Source organism: Odontesthes bonariensis, chromosome 12, assembly GCF_027942865.1.
Source record: "Odontesthes bonariensis isolate fOdoBon6 chromosome 12, fOdoBon6.hap1, whole genome shotgun sequence".
Taxonomy (NCBI): Eukaryota; Metazoa; Chordata; class Actinopteri; order Atheriniformes; family Atherinopsidae; genus Odontesthes; species Odontesthes bonariensis.
Window position 1 is genome coordinate 22,388,593 of NC_134517.1, and position 25,946 is coordinate 22,414,538.

A 25,946-nucleotide genomic window follows, 5' to 3' on the forward strand; every position below is an offset into this window, starting at 1 on the left:
TGTTTACTTTTCAGAGATTCTGCCTTTTTATGGTGCTCTTTAATATCCAATCTTGTTACTGATCTGTTGTCAGATCACATAATTAACTGCCCTTTTACAATTAGTTTCCTAATTACTTTTCCAGCCTTTTGTTTCCCTGATTCCAACATTTTTGAGACATGTTGCTGTCATAGATGAGCTTTTTTTCATGACGGGGTAAAATATCTCGCACGCCATATTTCGTATGTTTTCAAAGTTCTGTTGTGAATAAAATAGTCATTTATGAGGTTTGCAAATCACTACATTACATTTGATTACATTTTTCACAGCATACCATTCTCGAAACTCAAGTAGAAGCAGTAGTCCATCAAATGTTAAAAGAGAACAGCATTCATTACATACCCTGTTGGGTTCCAGTGTCAAATGCATGAGAGATGTAGCTGATGTTTACTAATTCGATATGTTTTCCAGTGACTGCTTCATAACATTTCATTTCATTACGTTGTGGTAATTTTATAAAGTGATATTGCTATAACTAAGGTAACAACAGCAGTCAGGTAAATGTGATGAGATAAAATGCAATATTTCATTCTGAAATAGAGTGAAGTTGAAATAGGAAGCACCATCAAACTGAACCCGAATAGCTCCAGTATCTTCAGAAATTTACTTTGTTAAACAACTCTAGAATGTATTTAAAAATCCATGACAAAGGTCAAAGTAAGTATAACCTACTTTGAATATATGGAAATGATGTGAGCTGGTTCACTAGCTTCGATTACACTCACATAAGTTTGGTTTGTATGGTTTGTTTTTCGTATGGCGGGCTCTGTTCTCTGCCAGTGCTGCACAATTAGACTGCGTAAGATAACATCGATACTTTATTGTGTTCAAGTTATTGTGTTATATAAACTTTATTACTTTCCATCTTGTATCAGCAACGTTAGCACACATTGTCACCCATTTTTACATGTTTATATACATAACCATGCGCAGTAGAAATATGTTTCTATCAAGTCAGTGATAACTGGTGGCCCAATGTTATGCAACACCATGAATTGACTGTTAAGTATGATGTCCACAGTGATGAGTCATGGTGCAACTGTTCCAATAGAGACCTTTCCATGCCTTGTCAGATACTATTTAGCGCTAACCCTGGCACATAATCATTACCCTCTACAGAACACATCAATGGAAGAGTAAATCAGGTTGATATCGAGCTCTGTGTACAGTATGTGCAGCAATGGCAAATAGCTACGTATTGTATCATATAAATTTGAGCAGAGGTTTGGACTTCATGGAGGTTACTTTACAATAACATATATGCATGACCAATAATATAAATTTATCAACGTAGACTTTTCTCTTTTTCTTTGATGATTCAATTTATCTGAATGAAATATATGTAATTTTACAATGATAAACATAGTATAGAGTAGTTACATGGTAGATATTTGAGGTGTTGTAGTTGGCAAAGAGCAATAAATACTGCATGTGTTGTTGCACTTTCAAAGGATGCATCTGAAAACCTATTAGAGCAGTACAATGGAATACTGACCCCCTGGGGTATATTACTATAGCATTCTAATGGCTATATCCATTGTGGTTTGCATAGACCATTATTGATCAATGCTCAATTATACAAGCAGATCACTTGCTAATGAACTCTTTTATTTCTATTTTCCACGTGTGCTGCCATGAAAAAAGTTGCTTCAAATCTGATTACTTTGCACTTCAGTGCTCAGACGTGCTAGTTTACCCTTGTAATTATTCAACAGGTATCATTCTGTTTTCTTGCATATATGCTGTGACTATGAAATCAAAACAGCTGATGATAAAAGAAATGGAAAAAGGAAAATCTCTGTTGTATTTCTAATTTAAAAGTCTGTAAACTTTGTTTTGAATGAGAAACAGTTCACTGCTTTGTCTGCAAATATGTGATTTAGAGGTTGTGGTTTAAAAAAACAAACTACATGCATGTGTTTCTGACAGCTTGTGTGTCTGTCTATTAGCACATTGGGAAGGTATAAGAGGGAACTCAGCACTATCTAACATAATGGGATTTTCAACCCATTTATCTACAGCAAATAAAATTACAGAGCTGTTATGGGTAGCATTCTCAAATTTCTCTCTGAAATGTTTTTAAAATGCCCCCCTCCATGCATACCGGTGGCCAGATCCAAGCCAAATAGACATCCTTTCACATAAACATGTCCACATATTACTGCCCAGCATGCAAGACTCCAGACATCGGGACAGTAGACCAACATCCGACCTTCCACCTTAATGCAGTCTAACAAAGGAGTTTGCTGTCAGGTTGCTGGGCAACAAGCAAGGAGAATCTGCAGAATCATTCTTGATTTATTGACCATTAAAATAGGCAATCTGTAACCCCACTTGTTGCCATCGGTGAAGCAGTATGCTGGTTTCAGTTACATTTCATGAAATACAATGTTGGATCTCTTACATCAGAGGGTAGATGACATTAAGCAAAAATTGATACAGAATAGAAATCCTGACATCAAAACAATTGCTGATTTGTTTCTGTGATAATGTGTAAGTGGATGCTGGCAAACACTTAGACTGTTGCAGCTCAAATGTTGTGCTGACCGCTCTTTCAGTAAAACAACATATGAGCCATAAAGTACCTCGAGTGGGTGTGGCGCAAAGTGATAATCACATTGTTTGGCAGGAATAATGAGCACTTTGCTACCAGTCTCCCGTTTACTGTCCAAAGGGTTCAGCAACCGCAATAGGCAAAAGTATTGCTGGAAAATAAATTAATATTTGGATTGCCGTTAATAATTAATAAAATGTTCCATCCACTTTAGATGCTAATAGTTCTGGCAGATGCCACACAACATACTCAGAAACCAGATTCTAGCTCCTTACACAGATGTTTGCTGAAATAAATAACACAGCAGTAATAAACACTTAACTTGAACACATTTTAGTTCTGAATATCTGAATATTCTGAGTATAATATAACAGTAGTGTCTAAAATGTTTTTGTTTAAGAAATACTCATAGTACATATTGTGTCCCTTAAAAAATAAGAGCTTTCAATATCCCATGAAATTCAAGACATTGATTACTGTAGCTGAAGCATTAATAGTTTGAGTGCTTATTACATTTTGCATATGAAATGGATGAATACTTCAACATTTTACAGGTTTCAAAATGACATCTAATGATTGGGGTTTGGTTGTGCTTTTGGCATTTCTATGAATTTTTGTTATAAAAGCTAATGCTTAATGCCTATGAATCATTTCTCTGACAATCATGTTAACCCATTGCTACAAGCTCCTAATATCTTACCCTTACCCGTCTTTACTCTCTCATGCAAAAATAAATATATTTGTCTTCTTTGTTCTTGCTGTCATCAGTGATCTTCATGTTTTTCTAGAATCTCTACCAACTATATAATGTATATCAGAGGTTTTCAAAGTATCAGACAGGAAGTCTTTCAGGGAAGGTTCAGTGAAAGTAGATGAGGAATTATTTTGTTTGCTATAAGAAGAATCACTTAAATATATTTCTAATATGGCTCATATAGCAAGAAAGGTTTCAAGGCAACCAGCAAACTAGCATCCATAAACGTGATTGTCTCATTGTTAAAAGAATGTATTTTGTTCAAACCATCATGGTCTTCTAACTGTCACCAAATCATTTGGATTAGATTGGATTATATTTTGCCTGAACTGGTCTGTATCTTTAGTGTCTTGAATGACTTGCCATGATTTGGCACTATAAAACTGACTTGAAATGAATTGATGTTATTGTCTAAATCCAGGTGACAAAAGTGTTTTAGTAAAATGTTGTTGCAGGAACATATGTTGGTCTCAAGTGTCAAAAGACTTGAAAATGACTTCTGCTCCGATGTGAAAACGCTTATGAGTCAACCGTCCCTTCTGCCGCTTGCAGGTGTGGTTCACAGGAGGCCATTACAAGTTGCATTGAAGGGTATGTACCAATGAGCTGTATGATTGTTTCGATTAGATGACTTGCTGCACAAAGAAATATTTACTTGGCAAGTGTGTATGGGATAAAACAAAGAAAGAACTTATCCGATAGGTATGGAGGAATCTAGCAATAACTTCAAAGAAATTAAGAAAAAAGAAGGTGAAAGTGGTATCTTTTTTTTCGAAACTTTAACTGAGGGGAGACTTATTATCTCAGAATTTGAACAGTCTTCATGTATATTATACACACTTAGTGTTTCAGGAGCTCAATTCTAATTAGATGTAAGGACTTTACATGACTAAACAATACATCGACCTGTACAGAACAAAGAAAGAAGAATTAAAAAAAAGACGAAGTAAACAAAGCATTCAGAGCCAAACTTTAGATGAACAGGTAGTCTAATTTGAGAAGAATATTGTTCAAATTATTACCCCAACACCCCAATCAGATCTTTATGATAAAACAAATGAAGAATGAATTTTGTAGGCGTACTTGACTTACATGTAATCTTTATTTCAATAGTTTACCTTTTTCGAGAAATGAGTTGTAACAATGACTTGCATGCAAGTGGTTTATATACTACAAGTATTATGCATATAAACAATGGGAAATGTTTAACCCTATGTCATAAAAACATTCTTTCACTGTGCATAAAGTGTAGCATAAGTATTGGAACATTTTCATGACATGCAAAATGTAATTACATTATGTGAGTTATACTTATATAACTGAGGACAACAGATGGAACTCAGATGAAGCTGCTCAGGGAGGCAACAATATAAAATGTAAACAGAGACAGGAAATAGCAAAGAACACCAAATGTGTGATGCCATTTCCCCGTGATCATTCAGAACACGCGAGCCATCTTTCATCCATCTACGATATTCATCATGATGAAGACTGAGAAAATAAGAAAGTTTATAAAGCACATACATTTTCAGTCAAATATCCCTTGAGTAATCTAACATGAAGCTTTGTGTTTTTCATAAAAACGTACTGTCAATATTGCACATTCATCAAACAAAAAAAAGCACACGGAGATTAGATTTTAGTTTGTAGTCATAGGGAATCAAAAAGAATTCGGTCATATCAAGTGATTTTATAATCACTACAGAAGACACGCAACCAAGACAGAAAACACAGACAATGAAGACAGGGTATGCAAAAGGAGGAGCTGTGTGTTTTGGAAAAACTTCAGGTGACACTGCCGTCCTATGACTAGACAATATTATAGATCATCTCCACCTCTAAAGCACACTGCCAGCGATTTGATTTATAGGGATGTAAATGATCACAAAGTCAGATACAGTGTGCAAATAACTTGGAATTATGCTTTAATTTCCAGCTTTAAAAGGCATTGGAGTCTTTGTTTTTAGAACAGCTTTATGATAAAACTTGTGAATAATCAATAATATTGTCAATGGTACATGGGTATATAACAGGAGGCTGAGATGACACGTGAATATGGTTTTATGATTAAACAATGTGCAAAGTATATTTGGTTACTGCTCTGACACTGATAAGAACACACAATCAGCGTACTTGATTTGCTCTAAGATGCATGGTAAGATGATGTTTTGTTTTTTTTGTTTTTTTCAAAAAGCAGCCAGATCATGACTAAACATTGCATCATAAAACTTGGGAGAGAATATGATGAAAACAGCACTCTTTGGCATGCATAACCATGGAGAAACATTCATGCGGGTCAACAGTTCTACTCAACCATAACTCTGACATTGCCTCCTGGCTTTGTCCAACATTCCAAGCACTATCAGTGAGCAAGACCAGCCTTAAAGCAGTGCGTTCATTAAAAAGATTACCCCCGAGGGAACCACCGGAAGAGTTAAAAAAATTATAGACCGACTGACCAAATAATGAATGCTTTAATAATAAAACAAAACACTTTTTCAGCTTGAAAAATAATCACGCCAGTAAATGAACAGCCTGTGATATAACAATAATTCAAGACACTGGATAGCAGAACTAGCTGCAATTGAAGTTAAAGCCAAACTAATGTGTCTTTCAAAACACTTCAAATAATGTTGCTGATCTTCACACACGGCCAAGAGGTTTGATGCTCCTGAAATCATCCATAATAGTGTGATTAAAGCATGAATGAGCCACTGAGACACAAGCCTCAAGTAAGCAGTCTATGAGGCATAGTGGATATCCATACTGGGGTTTTTCAAAATTGTAAACATTGTGTCATGAAAGTCTTTGTTGCGCCTCCATCGTGGTTTTATATATCTTGTTCACTGACATCTTTGCTTGCAATCTCCTTTTCGCTTCGGTCTTTTTCGCATTTGTTTTTCTCATTTGTTGTCACACTATTACATGAAGATTGAGAAGCCATCGAAGGTGTCAGCTCAGTTTTATCAGCACTAGAATTTCCTTCATGTTTGTCTGTGACAAGATCTTCTTTGTCAGTGACGTTTTCATCCTTTTTAATGTCAACACTGGATGTGTCAGGGGACTTAATCCTCGTTGTGTATCGTCTAAATGCTCTCTGAATAACAACAGCTGACATATCCTCCTGCTTGCGGCAGAGTGTGGTGGTGATGGGCTCATATGACAATTTGGAGGGATTTGAAGCCATGAAGCGCTCCTCCATTTGCCCCCTAAGAATGTCCATCTCACCACCCTCACCAAGAACACGTTTTGTGAAGGCAAACAGGATATCCAGGCAGTGAATGCGGTCCCCACTAACAATTGGGAGATCCATAGAGATAAGTTCCATCTTATTAGGTTTGGGAATGCGTAACGGTGGTTGCAGATCATCTGCGAAGTCTGAAAGCTTGTTGTAATTCACAAATTGCGTTGCACGAGGATCAAACCTTTCCCAAACCTCATAAAACATTTCAAAGTCGTCCTCGCTTAACGGGTCAGTGCTCTCCTCAGTGGCCACACCAAAGTTTTCCAGGATGACTGCAATATACATGTTCACCACAATGAGAAAGCAGATGATGATGTAACTCACAAAGAAAGCAATTCCTACAGTAGGGTTTCCACAGTTTCCTTTAACAGAGCTGCCAGGATTCTCCATGTAAGGGTCGCAATCATCTTTGTGTTTGTTGAGAATTGGAGCTAAGAGGACATCCCACCCTCCTGATGTGGTGATCTGAAACAAACAGATCATGCTGTTGCCAAAAGTCTCAAAATTGAAAAGGTCATCGATACCTTTTTCCTTCTTGACATAAGCAAAGTTTGACATGCCAAAGATGGCATAGATAAACATCACCAAGAAGAGCAAGAGACCAATGTTGAACAAAGCAGGAAGTGACATCATCAAGGCAAACAAGAGTGTGCGGATTCCTTTGGCACTTTTAATAAGGCGGAGGACACGGCCGATCCGAGCCAGTCGAATGACTCTGAACAGGGTTGGGGAGACAAAGTACTTCTGTATCAAATCTGCGAGAAACACACCTAAGGAAAGAAAGGACAACATATTACACTAAATAAAACAGTTATACAGACAAACTCAGTTTGTTTGTGTAAAACAGATGACAAAGCATATCATACCAATGACTGACAGGATGACTACAACAAAGTCAAATATATTCCAGCCATTTATGAAATAGTACTGGCGAAGAGAGATCATCTTCAGCAAACATTCTCCAGCAAAGATGGCAATGAACACTATATTGATATTCAAGAGAACTTCAGCTTTTTCTTCTGACTGGTCAGCAGTTTCCACCATCATGGCTACCATATTCAGCCATATTAGAACCATAATCACAATATCAAATGCTTGTTTTGTGGTGAAGTCAAAGATGTATGCTTGAATCTTGTTCTGAAAGGCACAAACACACACACACACCCACACACAAATAAGACAAAAATACATATTGCATACTAATAACACAAGATCAGATTATTGAATTGAATTAGTTGTATTCTAGATAAAAGTTACATACAGTTGGCCTAGGAATAGGTTTTTGTGGTTTCTTTGACCCAAGCTTTTTCATGGCATTGTAGTATTTCTTCTGGTCTTCAGTCATGAAGATGTCTTGACCTCCAAATTAAAGAGGGCACAAGATCCATGTTAAATCACAGAAAAATACAAATATCAAAAGTTGTTTAGAAAGAAGATTTGATACTTATCTTTTTCTTCTGCTGATTGAAATTGTCTATAATGACACCGATGAAGAGATTCAGGGTGAAAAAGGCTCCAAATATGATGAAAACAACAAAATATAAGTACATATGTAAGTGGACTTCATATTCTGGCTGCTCTTCTTGCTATAATAGAAACATAAAATAGAGAAATTAGTGAATGGAAGGTTAGAGTCCAATATACTTCAATTGTAGTTTATGTAGCAAACAGTGGTAACAACAAGAGTGAATTACACGAACACTCACAAATCTCAAAGGTACATAAGTATGACCTCAGAAAAGCTTTTGCTGTATTTGTTTACAGAAAAGCTAAAAGGAAAGGAGATTGGGAGTAACTGCTATCGTGTTCTGATTTCAAGCTGCACATTGCCTTTCTGTTGAGGACTTAAAGCTGCATTCAGTTGCCTGCCGTGCTTGATCTACCAGCTCACTGTGGCTGTAATTTCTTGATCCATTTGTCAATTTCAAACAACTGAATCTGTTTAAAGAATACTGTGCTGTAAATGTAAGTTGCAGTTTTTTTCACTGAATTTACAGCAGTAGGAAGCAATTGACAGAAAAAAAGTGACATGGTGCTTTGAAACAAATATAGCAAAAATGAAAGTAAATTAATTTATCATTGCTATGTTTTACAATTGATGCATTGCCTTGCTTTTCTGTAGAGAATCTAAATACATCTTAGTAGTATATTACACAAATAATATACTATTACCTTGCTTGGAGAGTCCACAGCAGCATACATGATGTCCATCCATCCTTTGAATGTAGCCTGTATAGAAATAAGTACAGCAAAACATGGCAAATTATTTTATAAAATGCACACATTGTGCAATTATCTGACATTTTATGATCAAGTTTTCTTCTGGGTACTTACCACTTGTAGCAGTGCAAGGTACCCCATGCCAACATTGTCAAAGTTGACTTTGACGTTCTTCCAGCGTGCTGAATGTGTCTCATTTTCCAAGGCCAAGCATTCATTCATGAATCTCACCTCTGTTCGAGGGAAAGGCTTATCCGTAGTTCTGTTCACACAACTGTAGAACTTCCCTGCAAATAAGTTGACTCCCATGATGCTGAAGATGAGCCAGAAGATGAGACAGACCAGCAGCACATTGAAGATGGAAGGAATGGCTCCCAGTAGGGCATTGACAACCACCTGGTCATCAGCACACATACAAAACACATCTGTACTGCACGTAGAGAAAATGCTATTTAAAACTGATGCACCCAACTGTACCCTGGTAATGTAATAAAATGAACACATAAGAGGGAACATTTCAGTGTCAACATACAATAGCTTGAGCTCATTACAGCTGTGACTGACCACCAAAGCTGAAATGCACTGATAAGTTCATAGTAACAATGCAAAAAACTAGGAGGAGAGGCGGCAAGAGATTGATCTAAGTGAAAAGTAGTTTTAGTGGATAACTTAACTTTAAATGAACACTGAAACAAAACAGCTTGTAGAGGATCTAGGATGCCATAAAATATGATTACTGTAAACAGAAACCTATACACAGCACATAGAAACCACGTTAGATAACACAGCAAACATAATCTAAGCAGAGCTGTTGACGCACATGAGAAAATTGGCATGTAAATAAAGGACTTCACTGGCGACCACGTGAGTAAAGGCAATCATAGCAATGCTGTAAAACTTGACTACAATATGAAAGGAACCAATCGATACATGCTTCATTGATTTCAACAGCTGACAACCGTGCGCCTTCAGTTACATAAGTTATCAACCTCTGTTTAGGCCATGACAGCACAGCACAGCAAAATATTATGCCAATAAAATATGTGCCAAAAGCATAATTACATTTTTTTTGCACGAGACATGGTGCCATCTCAAAGAATAATTCAGCATTTTGGGAAATTTACAGTTTTGTTTGCTTGCCATGAGTTTGAGGGGTAAATTTAAACCACTCTCACATGAATTAAATAGGAAGCTGGAGCCAGTAGCTTAGCTTAGCATAAAGACTGAAGAAATTGAAAGAGCTACCCTGGCTTTGTCAGGGCTTTATGCTCACCAAATCCACCTACCAGCACCACTAAAGATTACCGATGAACATGGTGTGGCACCTTTATTTGCCACAAAAACTAAAGTGAAAAACAAAAAACAAACAAAAAAAAGTGAGCAAAAGTAGGACATATTTAGATCTATAACACCTGCTAATCATAGCTAATCTATTTAACTCATTAGGGAAAATGTTCAAATCCACAAAATGAGGAACATTACATAGTGCCCTCGCCAAAAAGTAATATATAGTAGGATAAAGTCAATACCACTCACTAAATAAGAAGTGATAACTTAATAGTAAATACACAATGATTTTGTCAACAGTAAATCTCTCACTCAGGAACAATGACTTAAAAGGAATTCTGGTAAACAGTGGAAATTTACTGCTCCCTGCCGGAAATAATCAACTTCATTAACCCCTGTTTCTCTCAGACGCAAGTCTTTATATTAAGCAATAGATTATCTCGAGAGCCAAAATCATCAATCAAAAAATCTGCATCTAATTGTTTGAGCTAACACAGAAGACAAATAATAACTGGAAAAAGAAGGCAAAGTAAATTAAGGAATATGTTTTTTACCTACAACAAATTCTGTGTCTTGCAAAGACAGAGAGTTTAAGGAAGATTACTTTTTTGTCTGTGAGGTTGTGTGAAGCACTTTCGAGGTGGTCAGCAGTAAGCAAGTCCTCGGTATGGAGAATCAGAAATGATTTATGACCGGTGAGCCAAGCTAACCACTGCTCAAACCAACAGAAGAGCCTAAATTGACCATCTAAACATAATCTTTTCCATCAGACAGTAACGCTGACTGTGTTACAAGAACTGTGGAACACGTAGCAACATGGATGTTATACAGCCAAGAAAATGATGTGACAACGTAAATAACTGATACAAAAGTGATGCGGTGGAAAAATCTAGAATATGTAATTTGCTGAAGGCCCTCCACATCGAATAGAATCTGCTTAGATGGTTTGGACATCTGATTAAGATGCCTCCTGGTCACCTCTTTGTGCACTAGCTGCATTCGAATACTGGTAAGACACTAAAAGCTCATAAGTTATCCACACAATCCCACTACGAAAAAGGAAAACTTAATATCCATTTAATGTTGTTCTTCACTGCATTGTGGAATGCTTGAATACTGAGCCAGTGCAATAAGTCGGTGGTAGAAAGTGCACTGTTTCTCAGAATGGGTAAGGATATTAAAGGATATATGTGTATAAGGCTATTCAGTTACTCTACCCTCATGCCGTCGAACCGAGACAAGGCTCTCAGGGGCCTCAGAGCTCGCAGGGTTCTCAGAGACTTGATCGCACCCAGTTCTGCAACCCCTAAAGCATTCGCCACCATACTGACCAGTGAGACCTGGAACAAATGAACACAGATATTACATTGTAAGCAGAGAAGACACACTATGCATGTGCAAGGCACACTTTAAGACAGTACAGAACCTACAATGTGTTGATAGCATTTTTTTTTGCTATTCCTCTCATATAAATATAAAAAAAGAAAACATCTTTACTTAAATCATTCTTGGTCTGATCGTTTTTTTCAGTCATTCATTCATTTATTTGTACATGTCCTGGGTGCAGTATGGTAATGGTTAGCTCTCTTATTTCACAGTAATAAGGTTCTGCATTTGAACCTGCTGGTCAGCTGAGGGTTTTCTGTGTGGGTTTTGCACATTTTCACTGGACTGTATACATGCTGGGTTTCCTTAGGTACCTCAACTTAGTCCTACAGTCCAAAGACATATGTATTCGGTTAACGGGCAATACTACATTGGTCTTATTCTGTGGTTGACCTGTCCCAACTATACTGTTTATGCATTATGCATTTGGAAGATGCATTTATCCAAAGCGACTTACAAATGAGGATATAACAATGCAGCTAACATCAAAGCTAACAATAAGCTACATAGAAAGAAAACCAGTAGTCAGGCTCTGTCAGAGGTGACAGGGATGACAGTGTAGAAATAGAGTGCAGGTATAGAGGGAACAACAGAAAGAGAAAGTGCAGTCGAGGGGGTAGGGAAGCAATTGTCATTTCACAATCGTGGAGCGACAAATGAAAAGAGTCTGGATTGTCTTGAGCGTGGTGTAGGCGCTGCTAGATGATTATCCTCTGACGACCGGAGTAACTGAGTCATGACATAAGCTTTTGCGAGAGCATTCAAGTAGATGGGAGCCGTTTCAGTAAGTACTTTATAGGCTAACATCAGTTACTTTTTTAGGCTGATTGAAGACCAGACGCGCTGCCGCATTCTGGACCATCTGCAGAGGTTTCACAGCACAGGCTGGGAGACCAGTAGTAGGTAGGGATGTAACGGTATGACGGTAAACCACGATAAAAAGTGTTGACGATAACAATTACCGCGTTCATTTCAAATATCATTAATATCACGGTTAATAACACGGTATGAAAACCGTGAGTTTAATCCTTCACAGCCTCATCCGAGTTCTTAATTTGTCGCGGATGCTCACTGCACAGCCCACAACGTGGATTTCTTGTAGTTGGAATCATGGCCGAAGGTGTACTGTATGACAGCACTCAGAGTCAGGACATTTATCAGCCCTCTAAGAGGACTAAATCCGAAGTATGGGCATATTTTGGTATTTTGGGACAGTTGATAGAAGATGGTTATCCTGTCTGCAGAACATGCAGGAAAAAAGTTTCCGCTAAAGGTGGCACTCCGTCAAATCTCCTTGCTCATCTCCGTGATCATCACCCACAACTGTATAGCCAATGCAAGGTAAGTTAACGTTAACGTTTCAGCTCAAATGCATAAATAAATGCATGGTGTGGGGACATCGGGTTGAAGCAGAATGCAATGATCCGTCTGTCTAACTTTTTAATAACGTGTCAATAATCTAAACAGATGCCTACAGCACATGCACATGTTCGTTCAGTGTTAGTGTGGAGCTAATCGGGACACATCTTTAACGTTAGCCTCAGAGCTAGACGGGTGCACATTTGAGTTGCGTTTATCATACAGTTGTAGGCTACAGTATCTCTTTGCATGCGTAGAGCCAACGATTTTCCGCGATAACGGAAAACGGACGAAAATCGCGGAATGCATCCTTTGAAAGGGAATTGTAACTTTCAGACGGAAAAATAATTAAAAATCGCCCAAATTCACCTGTGTTTTGCCCTGTAAGATTGTATTTCACCCCGTTAGCCTGTATTTCGCTCTCTAACACTGTATTTTGTTTTAAAATAAACACAACAACATTCGCAGTCTGAAACTGTGCAGACTTGCCGTGACCAAAACGCATGATAGCAGAGGACTCCACTCGGGGCAGACCACAGTAATATCAGATTCGGAAATAGTTCAAAAGCCGGTATTGCGTGCTCATGTCAACAAACGTATTTCTGCATCGATTCCCAACTCCGCGATCCGACGCCAGCTGGTCTGACATGCACGCTTATCGCTATGCATTGGAAGAGTGATCACATGGGAAATTGCGGACTTGGTCCGAAAGTCTCTCCTTAAAACTTTCCGTCATGCTAATAATAATGATCATAATATAATGAATATATGGAAATGTTTCTGACAAATAAGCTGTTTACATGCTGCACTCTTGTTCCTTTAATGTTAATTGTTGATGTTTTTGATAAGATTTTGCGATATAATAAACACTGTTGCACTTTTTTCAGCTTGTGTAGGCTTGTCAGTGCTTTCTTTTTTTTTTTTTTTTTAGGCCTGTCAGTGCTTTCTGAACTGATTGAACACACTTTTAAAAATACCGCGATAATACCGAAAACCGTGATCATTTTGGTCACTATAACCGTGAGGTTAAATTTTCATACCGTTACACCCCTAGTAGTAGGGCATGTACACCACATCTAACTCAGTCAGCTATGTAGTTTATCCACTCTAAAGATTTAAGTGTGCATATTTAATAGATGGATAAATATAAATTCCTGCACTACCATTTAGTACGGTATTTTTTGTTTATAATTCACATGAAGCAGCCATATATAATTCTTTACTGCTTTTTGAGCTTTGTTGTGTCTACATCAATTCTACATTACATTACATTACATTACGGTCATTTTGCAGACGCTTTTAACCAAAGCGACGTGCACCTCTATGCAAATTCTATGCACCTCATCCTCTTAAAAAAGAGGATTGAAAAACTGAGTGTACAGTAGGTATTTCTTACGACAAACTGAGATGCTTCAACCTACATCAACAATGAGGAAGTCCAACCAGCACCACGCATTTGTGAAATACTTTGCAAATCCATACGCCACCCATTTCAGCAGCATCTCCAGAATGAAGATGTAGGTGAAAATTTTGTCGGCGAACTCCAACACTGTTTTGATTGTCTTCCTCTGCTCAATGTAGATGTCTTCAAATGCCTGATGAGAAATTGAAAACATCGAGTCTTTAATTGTAAACACAACGGTAAATTTCAGTAATATAATACATTTCGAGAAAGAAATTGTCTTTAAAATAAAGTTTGTCTGTACTTTGAAGAGAATGAGAATCAGGGACTTACAAGTGCTCCACTGCTAAGCAGGATCATGAAGATGATGAAGCTCTCAAACCAGTTGTGCTCCACTATCCGGTAACACGTTTTTCTTAGTGTCCACCACATCTTCCACCAACCCATATCCACGTTTACTTGACAACACTTGACATTTTGCACACAAACTGAGAAGAGACAAAGGTGAGATGGTGTTTTAGACATGTACTACCCTGTATCAGATCAAAATGAATGCTTTAGTTGATGAGTTGCGTAGTCGTAGCCTTTACCTGCAGGAAAGCAGTTGTCAGGTTCCATAGCTTCTTGAAAATCAAAGTCTAAAAAGTCTGCTCCCTCTCCAGCTGGCAGACCATCCACTGTGCTGCCCTCAGAAGAGCTGAGCTGCCCATCATCATCATCATCATCATCAATAACCTGTGGATAAAACCAAAATTGTAGATGAAAAACTCATATGATATGAGCATGGCAAATGTCACTGAAACAGATGTCTTGTTTAAGGCCTTTGGTGAAGACATCAAAAGAATTGTCAAATTGTATTCAGATCAAGTTGAAATCACACATATATGGCTTAAACAAAGCACAGTGATAAATATCTACAGCAATAAGAATAGAAAGATTGTATCACCAGTGACATCAAAAGCATTTTCACGTACAATTTACCAGCTAATTTAAAATACTGTAACTTGTTTTAACTGTTGAATGTTTGCTACGTCAGTCACATAGATACTTATAACAGGTGTTTGCAGCATCTGCATTAAAAAATAGATCGAAGAAGAGAAAGATCATTTCAAGCCTGGCATTGTTTTCAAGTAGCCATATGGACTCTAATTCAGCTTATTGTTGTATGGCTTTCTGCAGGGTGTGTCTCTTAATAGCTGGTATGAGAGCAGCTTCAATGTCTTCCTGGAGAATGCAGGAGCACTTGGCTGCCCTGGGACCAGCTAATGCAGTGCAGGCATTGATGTAAACATGTTACTGCGATATTCTGGATTCACTAATGTCAGTGTGATGATAGCTTGTGCTTCAAACCTGCTATTCTGTTTCTGTGAGAAGAACAATGCAGCATGTTATGCTTGAGCATAATCAAAAGTCAACTAGACCTCAAAAATGTTTTTTTTTTTTTTTTATAATTTGGAATCTAAAACATTGATAGTACTTTTTTTTTTGTAGATGTGCTTAAACCATAAAATCTCCAGAAATTACACCTGTGTTCTTATCACCCTTGAGCACACACTCATAAAAGCACTTTATTGGGAAAAATCTACAATGGCTCTGCCACAAATCCCATTTTCATGAGGCTTCTTCGTATCGAATCTTTACTAGAAAATATGTCGTCTGTGTTAGGTAGTCATAATGGTGTACTATACAGCTTTCTAGTGCATGTAAAAATATGTATTTAAACTGATAGCACCACTAGCTTTTCTACATATACTCTACATATTATGCATATATTTGCAGTCAGCCTGCATTGAGGAAGAGAAGACAGAGTCTGTCCAGTCCTATTGTCCAGGGGTGGTACTGGACAATAAACTGGAGTGGTCTGCCAACATAGAAACGGTGTACAGGAAGGGACAGAGCCGTCTCTTCTTCCTGAGACGGCTCAGGTCCTTCAATGTCTGCAGTGATATGCTGTGCTTGTTTTATCACACTGCCATTGAGAGTGCACTGCTCTATGCTGTTGAGTGCTGGGGGAGTTGCACTACAGACAAAAACTGTCGGCGCCTGGACAAACTGGTGAAAATGGCAAGTTCTGTGATAGGCAGGGAGCTGGACCCTCTCAGATGTGTGGTGGTGCATCGGATGAAGAGGAAGTTATATTCTTTTATGGTGAACAATAAACACCCCCTCCACAGCATCCTGGCAGGACAGAGGAGCAACTGCAGGACTGAGAGGTTCAGGAGGTCCTTTGTCCCCACAGCCATAAGGCTTTTTTAACAGTGACTGCTGACATGTTCTTCTCACATTTATTTATTCATTTTATTTACGTGTTTATTCATGAATTAATTATTATTATTATTTTGTTCTAATATACAATCATTGTAAACATCTTAATTGAGCTACATGACAATTTGAATTTCCCCCACGGGGGATGAATAAATTATTTTTCTATTTCTATTTCTATTTCTATTCTATTCATATTCTATTCATATTCTATTCATATTCTACATAATACAAACCGCAGTACACTAGAGGAAGACTCAGTGCCCAAGCACTCAAGATTTAAATGGAACATAATGTAATCTGCACCCTAGTGTTTTCCTGTCTATATGGCCTCTCCTTCGTATATGGAATCTGTGGAGGAAACATTATGACACGTGCTCGGACTGTAGACTGTAGTGCAATAGATCATCCTATGTCCCTCAACATGAGTGCCTCAACACAAAAACCCATGTGATCCATCACATCATATAAATATGTAGCTTACGATAACGCTGATGAGACTTTGCTTTAAAGCAACATTATTTCTAATTGTAAATGCAAAATGACAAACTAAACTGACCAATCCAAAACAGCAGCCTTACCACATGGACTCCTGGTATGTCAGACGAGACACTGCTGAAGTCCTCAGTGTTGAGCATTTCAAAGTCAGACTCACCCACAGCAATAGGTACTGTAACAGTCAGACTAGGGTTATTAATGAAAGACATAATTGAGTCATCACTCTTGCTGCTGACTATGTACTTGTCTCCACTTTTGTCCACTCCAATCACATCCCCATTGCCATTCTTATGAAAGTCTTTGATAGCATGATCGGGAACACCATTTATCCCAAAAGGTTTGTGGAGCTCATCCAGAGGTTTGTCTTCGCTCTTCCTTTTCTTTTTATCCCTGAGACATAAACTGCTGCAGCTACTTCGGAGCAGCGACTTAGTGAAGGCAATGCCTCTGTGAATCCGTCCAATTGCGATCTGTAAATTGTTCATGTCACTGTCATCTTCTGTCGCTGCCAGATTGTCTGCACTAAATGAACTCAGCAGCAGGGCCAGGAACAGGTTCAGCACCTGTAAGACAATGACATCACTTAACGTGAGATTGATCTTTTGTCTTTTGCTCCTGAATGATATCAACAAAACAAGTATAACTGAAACTGCATCATGGATATTTATTTATTGCAGTGATAAGTTAAACAGAGAAAAATTGGATGACTTGGACTTATGAATTGACCATAAAAGATGTAATGTACCACAAGATTTCCAATGACCATGACCATCATGTAGAGAATGAGGCACCTGGCAGTCCCAGCCACCTCCATACAGTCCCACATGGTCTCTATCCACTCTCCACAAAGCACTCGGAACACAATGAGGAATGAATGGAAGAAGTCGTTCATGTGCCAGCGAGGCAGAGTGCAGTCCACAGAGATTTTACACACACAGTCCTTGTAATATTTTCCAAACAACTGCATTCCCACCACAGCAAAGATGAAGACAATAATGGCCAACACCAGGGTCAGGTTGCCCAAAGCTCCCACTGAATTACCAATTATTTTGATGAGTGTGTTAAGAGTGGGCCAAGATTTAGCCAACTTGAACACTCTCAGCTGTAAAAGGAAAAAGAAGTCAAGTAATTTAATGAGTTCCTGCACTCAAAACACACCAGAACATATTTACTAGTGACAAATAAGTATGTAAACTAAATAAGCATAATTAGCATTTAAGTAGAAGAAACGTGCTTAAGTTACTAAACATACAATGCATGGTCACGTTGGGGGTGGGACACTATCCCAGCTACCAATGGGTGAGAGGCATGGGACACCCTGGGCAGGTTGTCATTCCATCACAGGACCAACAGATAGAAAAACAACCATGCACACTCACAATCACTCCTAGGGTCAACTTTGAATGACCAATTAATCTAACATGCGTGTTTTTGGATGGTGGGAGAGAACCCCCGCATGCAAAGGAAGAACATATAAACTCTGCACAGAAAGGCCTCAGCCGGGATTCAAACTAGGAACCCTCTTGCTGTGATGTGACAGTGCTAATCACCACAGCACCACAGTCCAAAAACTTTCATGCAGTTCAATATGTCTTTCTCGAACAAATTTCTTGTGCCAGTGAAAAAATGTCTGTATGTCACAAGTAGTTTGACCTCCTCAGACAGCAATGACACCCAAAAAAAAGCATGTCTGGGATGTAGACCTAAAAAGAAGAAATCTCGGACCAGTCTTACTGCTTGAAAGGTTATTCTTTGTTTGAAGTCCCTCAATTATTAATCTACTTTGATATTTAGGGTAGTTGTCCTGCTGCATTACTTAGCTTCCAAACTTCAGCGAGCAGACAACCATCCTGACATCCTTCTCTTGTCTCAAATCTTATTGCACTGAATGGACTTTTCACTCCCTGACCCTCGTCAGCTTTTAATTATGTCAATAATCTAGAGCATGAATGTTTGAATGATTATTGAAGATGGACATGTAGTGGCAATACAAGGAGTTGTACGCTATAAGTTTAAACATATTGTGTTTGTTCATCCCTAATGTAAATGAAGAGCTGATTATACAGTACTTTTAGACAATCTGTATAAAATAGATTTTTCACATACTTTATCTTGACACTGCACATTTATAGTTCGACTTACCAATCTGAATGACCTCAAAACAGACATGCCAGGCACATTGGCCAGACAAAGCTCCATCAAGCTTAAGATGACAATGACTCCATCAAAAATATTCCACCCCTCTTGAAAATAATAGTATGGGTCCAAAGCAATGACCTTAAAGACCATTTCAGCTGTGAAGATCCCAGTGAACACCTAAGGAAAAAAAAACAAAAAAACAGGATCATTACTATAAATCACGAGCATTTTGCAAAAACATGTACATTACTCTGAAGTCAGCTTACCAGATTGCCCACAGTCAGCATTTTGGAGAACCAAGGCAATATTGGGTAATGTTCCATGGACATAAATAATGTGTTGAGCACAATGCAGATGGTGATTGTAAGGTCGGTGAATGGGTCCATCACAATCAGTTTAACCACTTTCTTCATTTTCAGCCATTTTGGACAAAACTCCCAGATAAGGAATGTTTGAGCAAAAGTATACCAGCAAGGAGGACACTTCTGCCTGGACTCCTCGAGCTCTGATGGCAAAACATGCAAAAAATGTTATGTGAAACTACCATTTATCTTGTAAACATGAAAGGCATAATATGTTTTCAAAATTGATGCAATGATACAGAAAACATACCTTCCATGGTGCTGGTTATGACACTAGCTATACTATGTGCTCTCTGTCTGAACTCTGGTTCATCGAGGAAGTCCATAAACTCCCCACAGTGTCCTCCACTGGCCTGTCTGTATTCTGTGTCAGTAGTGTCCGCCTGGCCATAGAAATGTTTGTTACAGATGCAACAGTGTATTGTTAGTTACTATGAATAAACAACAAAAGCAACACATATACTTTATCCATATCTTACGCATAATGATTAGAATAGTGGGCAAGATAAGCTTGCTAGTTATAACGATAAACAAAAGTGTAATAGGCCAATAGTTTTTGATATAATTAAGAACAGTAGTGTGTTCATCCCTAATTTGTCATTCTGATTACGTCAGAAAAGGTTTTTCTGAAGTTCTAAAAAGACATTTATCTGCAGCTTGCAAAAAAAAACAAAGGGGAAAACATGTACATGCACACTCAAAATTGCTTTTTGTTCTTATCAACAAGCTTCAGTCAGGATTCTGGTTGGATATTGGACCACTCCGTGTCATTGTAGGGACTTGACTTGTGACCCTATCCACTACCAGCTCTGACGTGTTTGGAGTCATTGTGCTGCTGGATTGCCATAATGTGTCAAAAAGTTTCAACAGTCAAGCTGATGGATGTGGGTTATACTCCATGATTCTACATAAAAGTTGCTTTAAAGTGACACTGATGTTCCAACAGCTTCCATTTCAAGTGAGACTTGTGCCTGAGTGGTTTTCAGGTCATTTCTGACCATCCAAATCAATTTCTTCACAGTTGAAAGTCACAGCTTGGATTTTTTCAGATGCTTTCCTCCAAGCAAAGCAGCTATGCTTCAGTTGACTAAATCAAAGGTTCAAAGCCTTTGTCAGAGCTACATTGAGCTCCCTGGCCATTTTTTTGGGAGTTCGTCAGTCCAGTGAGTGTTGTTAACAAATCCTTTTTCTTTTTTTTTTTGCACAGACAAGCTGAAGTCAACTACCCTCAGTCTAGAGGTCTTGGGAAATCAAAATACATTATAGAACTTTTGGGCATTTATGTAGAATTTTACCCTGTTCTGACTAAGACAACCCACAAAAAATTTAAACTTGTCCACCAAATCCATTTTTTAATTCCTATCAAATATGTATGCTGTAGAATCAGGCTGGCCCAGAAAACAAATTGTTCAAGAAAAACAACCAAATCATGTTTATAATGAGCATGTATAAACTTTCAATTTTACATTTTTATCAATGCTAACCTGCATAGGTCACCAATATTTGACTTAATGGTTATCTAAATGATCAATCTAAAGACTTTGTCCTGCTTTGGAGGATATTCAGTCTCAATGCTTAGTATCAGACATGTGAAGTGTAGTTGATATGATTAAATGTGAGAGCCACTACATGAGAGCTCTGAGCAAATAAATAGGGACAACTGGGATAGGGAAGCATTTCTTACATTGTCCCCGGTGGAGGCCATATCTACCATCACTTTAGGCAGATGGAGCCCCACAGGTGGTGAAGATGGGAGTGAATGCCCATCCACCAGAGACACAACCCCATTGAAGTCTACAGAGCTGTGCCTTATCCCACTGTGTTGACATAGGAAATGTGGCAAGAAACTGCACTGGCTCATACTGCTGCTCCGTCGATCGCACCTCTGGGGATGGAACAGGGATCCCCTCCGACTCAGGCTGTCCTCAAAAATGCTGTTCTCATCATCTGCAAACTCATTTTCCGAGCCCACATCCGGTGTTTGGCTTCGGAAACTGAAAAGGCTGGTCTTGCTGTTTCGTTTGGATGAGAGCAGGGGTCCACGAAAACTCAGAAAAGACTGAGAGAAAAAGATATTCTCTATTGATAAATGCTGATCATGAGGAGGAAAGAATGGAGACTATGGTGTGAACAGCATGACGATGGAGATGAGTATGGTAAGAAAACTTAAAAATACATAGTGGTGATGAATAAGACTTGTAAAGATGATGATCATGATGACGATCATGATGAAGAAGAAAAGAATGATGATTATGATGATGGTGGTGGTCATATCAATGATAAGCATTGTAAGAAGAAAATCACACAATTAAAACATATCCTGATTGTGGCTCACAATGACAAGAGCAGGATGATGGTGATGATCAAGATGATATGAAAGTGATGACAAAAATCTATTTGGGTGTCTGCAATGGTAAGGAAACTTAATAAACGGAACAGATTTAAGTAAATCTGATATTCTGTAAATCTAAGACAAAGCTTAGTATTCATAGTATCAGTCTTTTTTATTCTTAATGCCTCGCATTAATTATTTTTCAACCTCTGCAAAGACAAAGAACACATATATGCCATTTTACTAAATGAACACCCATCATAGACTGGAGTTTTGATTTCACTTTATAAAATCCTTAATATTTCGTGGCCAATGGAAGAGGTATGAATTACAAGAGTGCTACTTTTTGACAGATTAAATAGAATAGTAAGTTTTGCAAGAAGAAAGACTGTTAGTCAATCTGAAGATTATATAACTGACAAAGAATATTACATTCAATTGATAATTAAAATCTATGCAACTGTAATTTGGTGTAAAGGATCGAAGGATGTGATCATTAAAAAAAACATATATACTAAGTTAGAAAATATCATAATTACTAGAATTGTAATATGTGATGATATTCTTGAAAAGATACAATAATGAAATACAAAATAAGGTAAAGAAATAAAGTTCTGCATATAAAAGAAACTTTAAAACTGAAAAAGAACATACAGAACTAATGTTAGGACTTGATTCAGAAAAAATGGCCAACAGATGATTACTTTTTTAGTCAAAGAATAATGACAGATGTTACTGCACCTGATGTGTGGAGGAGCATTTCATGTCATAGTTGAGCAGGTTTCCATCCACAGAGAAGCGGCAGCGACCCTTCTTTACACTGTCCAGTGAATCTGATTCAGGCATCTTCGCAGCCCCCTTCCCTTCTTCCTCTTTTCTTTTTCTTCTCCTGTTGCGTCTTTCTTTGGCACTTTTGGAGCTCAACTTAGAAGCATCAGAGGAACTCTGAGTGCCACCACATTTGTCAACGGCCTCTCCACTCTCTGCTGCAGCTGCGCTAGCTAATGCCTTGTTGAGAAAAGACAAAAGTGATGAGAAAATCTTCTAGACAATGTTTCAGAATTGTATGGAGATGTTTAAGGTTGATCTTTGCCATTATTACTAATAACCAAATATATTTATGTGCATGGACATACCATGAAACCCAGAAGGTAACTGCATATTAATACACTGATTAACGCTTGTTAATAATTGCAGAGAAAATAATCCTGAACCAGGCATATTTATGTATTATGGTCATGAAAACACCACATGATGACTGAATATCTTATTTGAAGTATCAACAGATTGCAGAAAAATCAGACATATTTCTCAAATCAAATCTTTGGAACAGACAGGCCATCTTGTTATGAGATTGGATTTGTGTCTAGACATCACCAAACTATTTGCATGGATTGTTGTGGTGCTGGTGAGAGCACACATCCATAACTACATAGCTACGTTCTTGTTGCTGCTTAACTAACTGCTCAACCAGTCCTCATAGCAACATACCTGAGCATCCTCTTGCTGCTGTCTCAGCTGCTCTAGCATGGCCTGAAATTCTTCCTCCTTCTCCTTAGCTTCCTTCATGTTGGCCTGGCTCTGCTCCTCATAGGCCATAGCGACTACAGCCAAGATCAGGTTTATCAAGTAGAAGGAACCGAGGAAGATCACCAAGACAAAGAAGACCATGTAGGGCTTCCCAGATGCTCGCAAAGTCTGGAAGGAATACACACAAGATTCTGGTACACTTATACTTACTTCTTATTACACTAATACACTAATCACGCTGAGTAATTTTTCTTTTATAATAGCTTGTTATTGTGTGTTTCTTAACTATTACCTTTTTATAAAATATTCCTGTAAATATTAGGTATATAATTACAATTAAGATATATCAGAATATATAGTATAGTATATAGTATATATATAACTGTTTCTGTATCTGTGTTTTTTTGTAATTGACCAATACATTTTGATGTCCAAATTAGCAAAATAGGCTCATTCAAGGGCAAACCTAAAGCCTACATGGAATTCAGGGATCTATATTTCATTACAATTAACGTGACCAATCTGCAGTGACATCATTAAGACCATTTGAGAATTTTCTAATGGTGTGCAGATTCATACACCATGTTAATGTCAGGGTTAAACTAATGTGTCAGAAATTACTGACTGCGAGAGTAACACATATAATAAAGAGTTAAGATTTGAATATTTCTAGTTGGGTTTTTTTTGCTGTTGCTAGGGTTTTTATTCAATGAATTTCATTGTTGTGTCCTTCTGTAAGAGACAGCAATCATGTTTATTATCTCAAAGATGATCAAATTGATATTCTGAATGGTTTTGTAGCATACTTAACAATAAATCTCTGTTCTATTTTAGGGACAAAAAACATTGGTATTGAAGAGACCTCATTGATAATGACAGGTATTGTTACTCAATGCCCTCATTGGAGCTTTGTTGTATTAGCTGTTTGCTTTGCTTATTGATATTACAATGCTAAGTACTGGCATATTCATTGGACACCAATATTGCTTTTTACACCTTGAATGGGTTTGTTTGCGTGAGTCACATTAGGACTCCTATTTTTTCCTCTGATGCACCTGCACTGGTTTTAGAAGTTTGTTTGAACAGGATGCTTTGTAGCTCATCTTTACTCTTTGACACAGCAAGCCCCACCTATTTCTGTACCTACAGAGGCAATCATCCAACATATAGCGTCCTGAACCACACATTAGGTTAAATATTTTGCCATTGTGCATCCAAATGTGTTCTTCTCACAGAGTCATTCACAAACAGAAGGAAGCAAGTAAGAGATATTCACTCACAAGGTGCTACACAGAAAAAGAAGGACAAAACGGTTTTAGCATTAGAATTGCAAAACTGTAAATTGTAACCACGGCAAACTTTTTAAACATTTTTTTAACTCAAACAAAACAAAACAAAGCTTTGACAACAAAAAATAACTAAAAGATTCAAGTCTTACTGGGTATACTAGTTAACACTCATTTACTATAGATTTAATATAGATGTGAATAAATAAACTGACTTTTACCGTCTTACAAAATGCTGCTCTTGTCCACTAACAGCCCTCTCTGGATGTATATAATAGTTTATGGGCATCTTTTAACTAAACTTAAATTGGTTTTATCTAATCAATAATTTTTTTTTTTTTTTTTTAAAAACCAACATTTCCGGCTGTTGTTGGGATTACGCTCAAAGGTGCCTCTGGCTCATGAAGTTTTCCACCTGGGCCCCAAAATTTGGAATTTTTATGCAGATTACATTCAGCATCACATCTTCTACAATCTTTAAAAAGAACAACAAACAAACAAACAAAAAGACTAAACAAAGCATCAGTATCCTGGAGATCATGCTGCTTAATAATACACCTTATTGTTTAAAAAAGAATAGTAAAAGCTGATAGAACAGATGAAACCCATGTAAGTACGTAAGGTCAAACAGCAGGGCCTTAGTTGAAAGCTATACACACACACACACACACACACACACACAAACACACATATATAGATCTATAGATATATCTATAGATCTATATATATATATATATATATATAGATATATATATATATGTGTGTGTGTATACAGTATATATATATATATATATATATACATATTTTTCTCATGTCACCTTTCCCACTCCGTACCTGCTGGTAAAGATTCTCCCAGTAATCCTGTGTCATCAGTCTAAACAGGGAGAGGAAGGCCCAACCAAAGGAGTCAAAGCTAGTGTAGCCATAGTCTGGGTTTCGTCCGAATCTAATGCAGATATACCCTTCTGGACACTGCCTGTAGGAAATAGAGTATTTTAAGCTCAGAAAGAATTAGCTGTCCCACTTTTCCTTCCATATGGCCTTCAGCAATAATTCAGCAATACACCATAAATGAAATGTATTTATTCTATAACATAATCAGCATTCTATCGGCTGCCATTGGCCACCTTGCTTACCCAGCGGCACTGCTGTTTCCACAAAGCAATGGATCTCGTTTGTCTGGAAGGTAATAATGATTATCTGAATGAGAAAAAAAGGGAAAACCATGGTTTTAATATTTGTGAGGAGGACTGTTTCAGCAATGGTTTCTTAAGAGAATATGACTAAAACTG

At 37.7% G+C, this 25,946-nt stretch overlaps 1 protein-coding gene across 1 annotated transcript in view; it reads right to left on the reverse strand.

Moving 5' to 3' along the window:
• Nucleotides 1–4,452: 4,452 nt before the first annotated feature.
• Nucleotides 4,453–25,946, reverse strand: part of scn1laa (sodium channel, voltage-gated, type I-like, alpha) — a 36,918-nt gene continuing 15,424 nt past the window's right edge. The window contains exons 8-27 of the mRNA XM_075479720.1: nt 25,791–25,854; nt 25,489–25,630; nt 23,330–23,536; nt 22,580–22,846; nt 21,191–21,565; nt 19,757–19,889; nt 19,411–19,649; nt 19,148–19,321; nt 17,751–18,107; nt 17,089–17,568; nt 14,836–14,980; nt 14,579–14,733; nt 14,265–14,438; nt 11,316–11,438; nt 8,926–9,207; nt 8,764–8,820; nt 8,042–8,177; nt 7,853–7,959; nt 7,458–7,728; nt 4,453–7,361 (exon numbers count right to left, since the gene is read on the reverse strand). Coding sequence (XP_075335835.1) covers nt 6,178–7,361; nt 7,458–7,728; nt 7,853–7,959; nt 8,042–8,177; nt 8,764–8,820; nt 8,926–9,207; nt 11,316–11,438; nt 14,265–14,438; nt 14,579–14,733; nt 14,836–14,980; nt 17,089–17,568; nt 17,751–18,107; nt 19,148–19,321; nt 19,411–19,649; nt 19,757–19,889; nt 21,191–21,565; nt 22,580–22,846; nt 23,330–23,536; nt 25,489–25,630; nt 25,791–25,854 — 5,072 coding nt within the window. The 3' untranslated portion in view covers nt 4,453–6,177. The remainder of the gene's footprint in view (nt 7,362–7,457; nt 7,729–7,852; nt 7,960–8,041; nt 8,178–8,763; nt 8,821–8,925; nt 9,208–11,315; nt 11,439–14,264; nt 14,439–14,578; nt 14,734–14,835; nt 14,981–17,088; nt 17,569–17,750; nt 18,108–19,147; nt 19,322–19,410; nt 19,650–19,756; nt 19,890–21,190; nt 21,566–22,579; nt 22,847–23,329; nt 23,537–25,488; nt 25,631–25,790; nt 25,855–25,946) is intronic.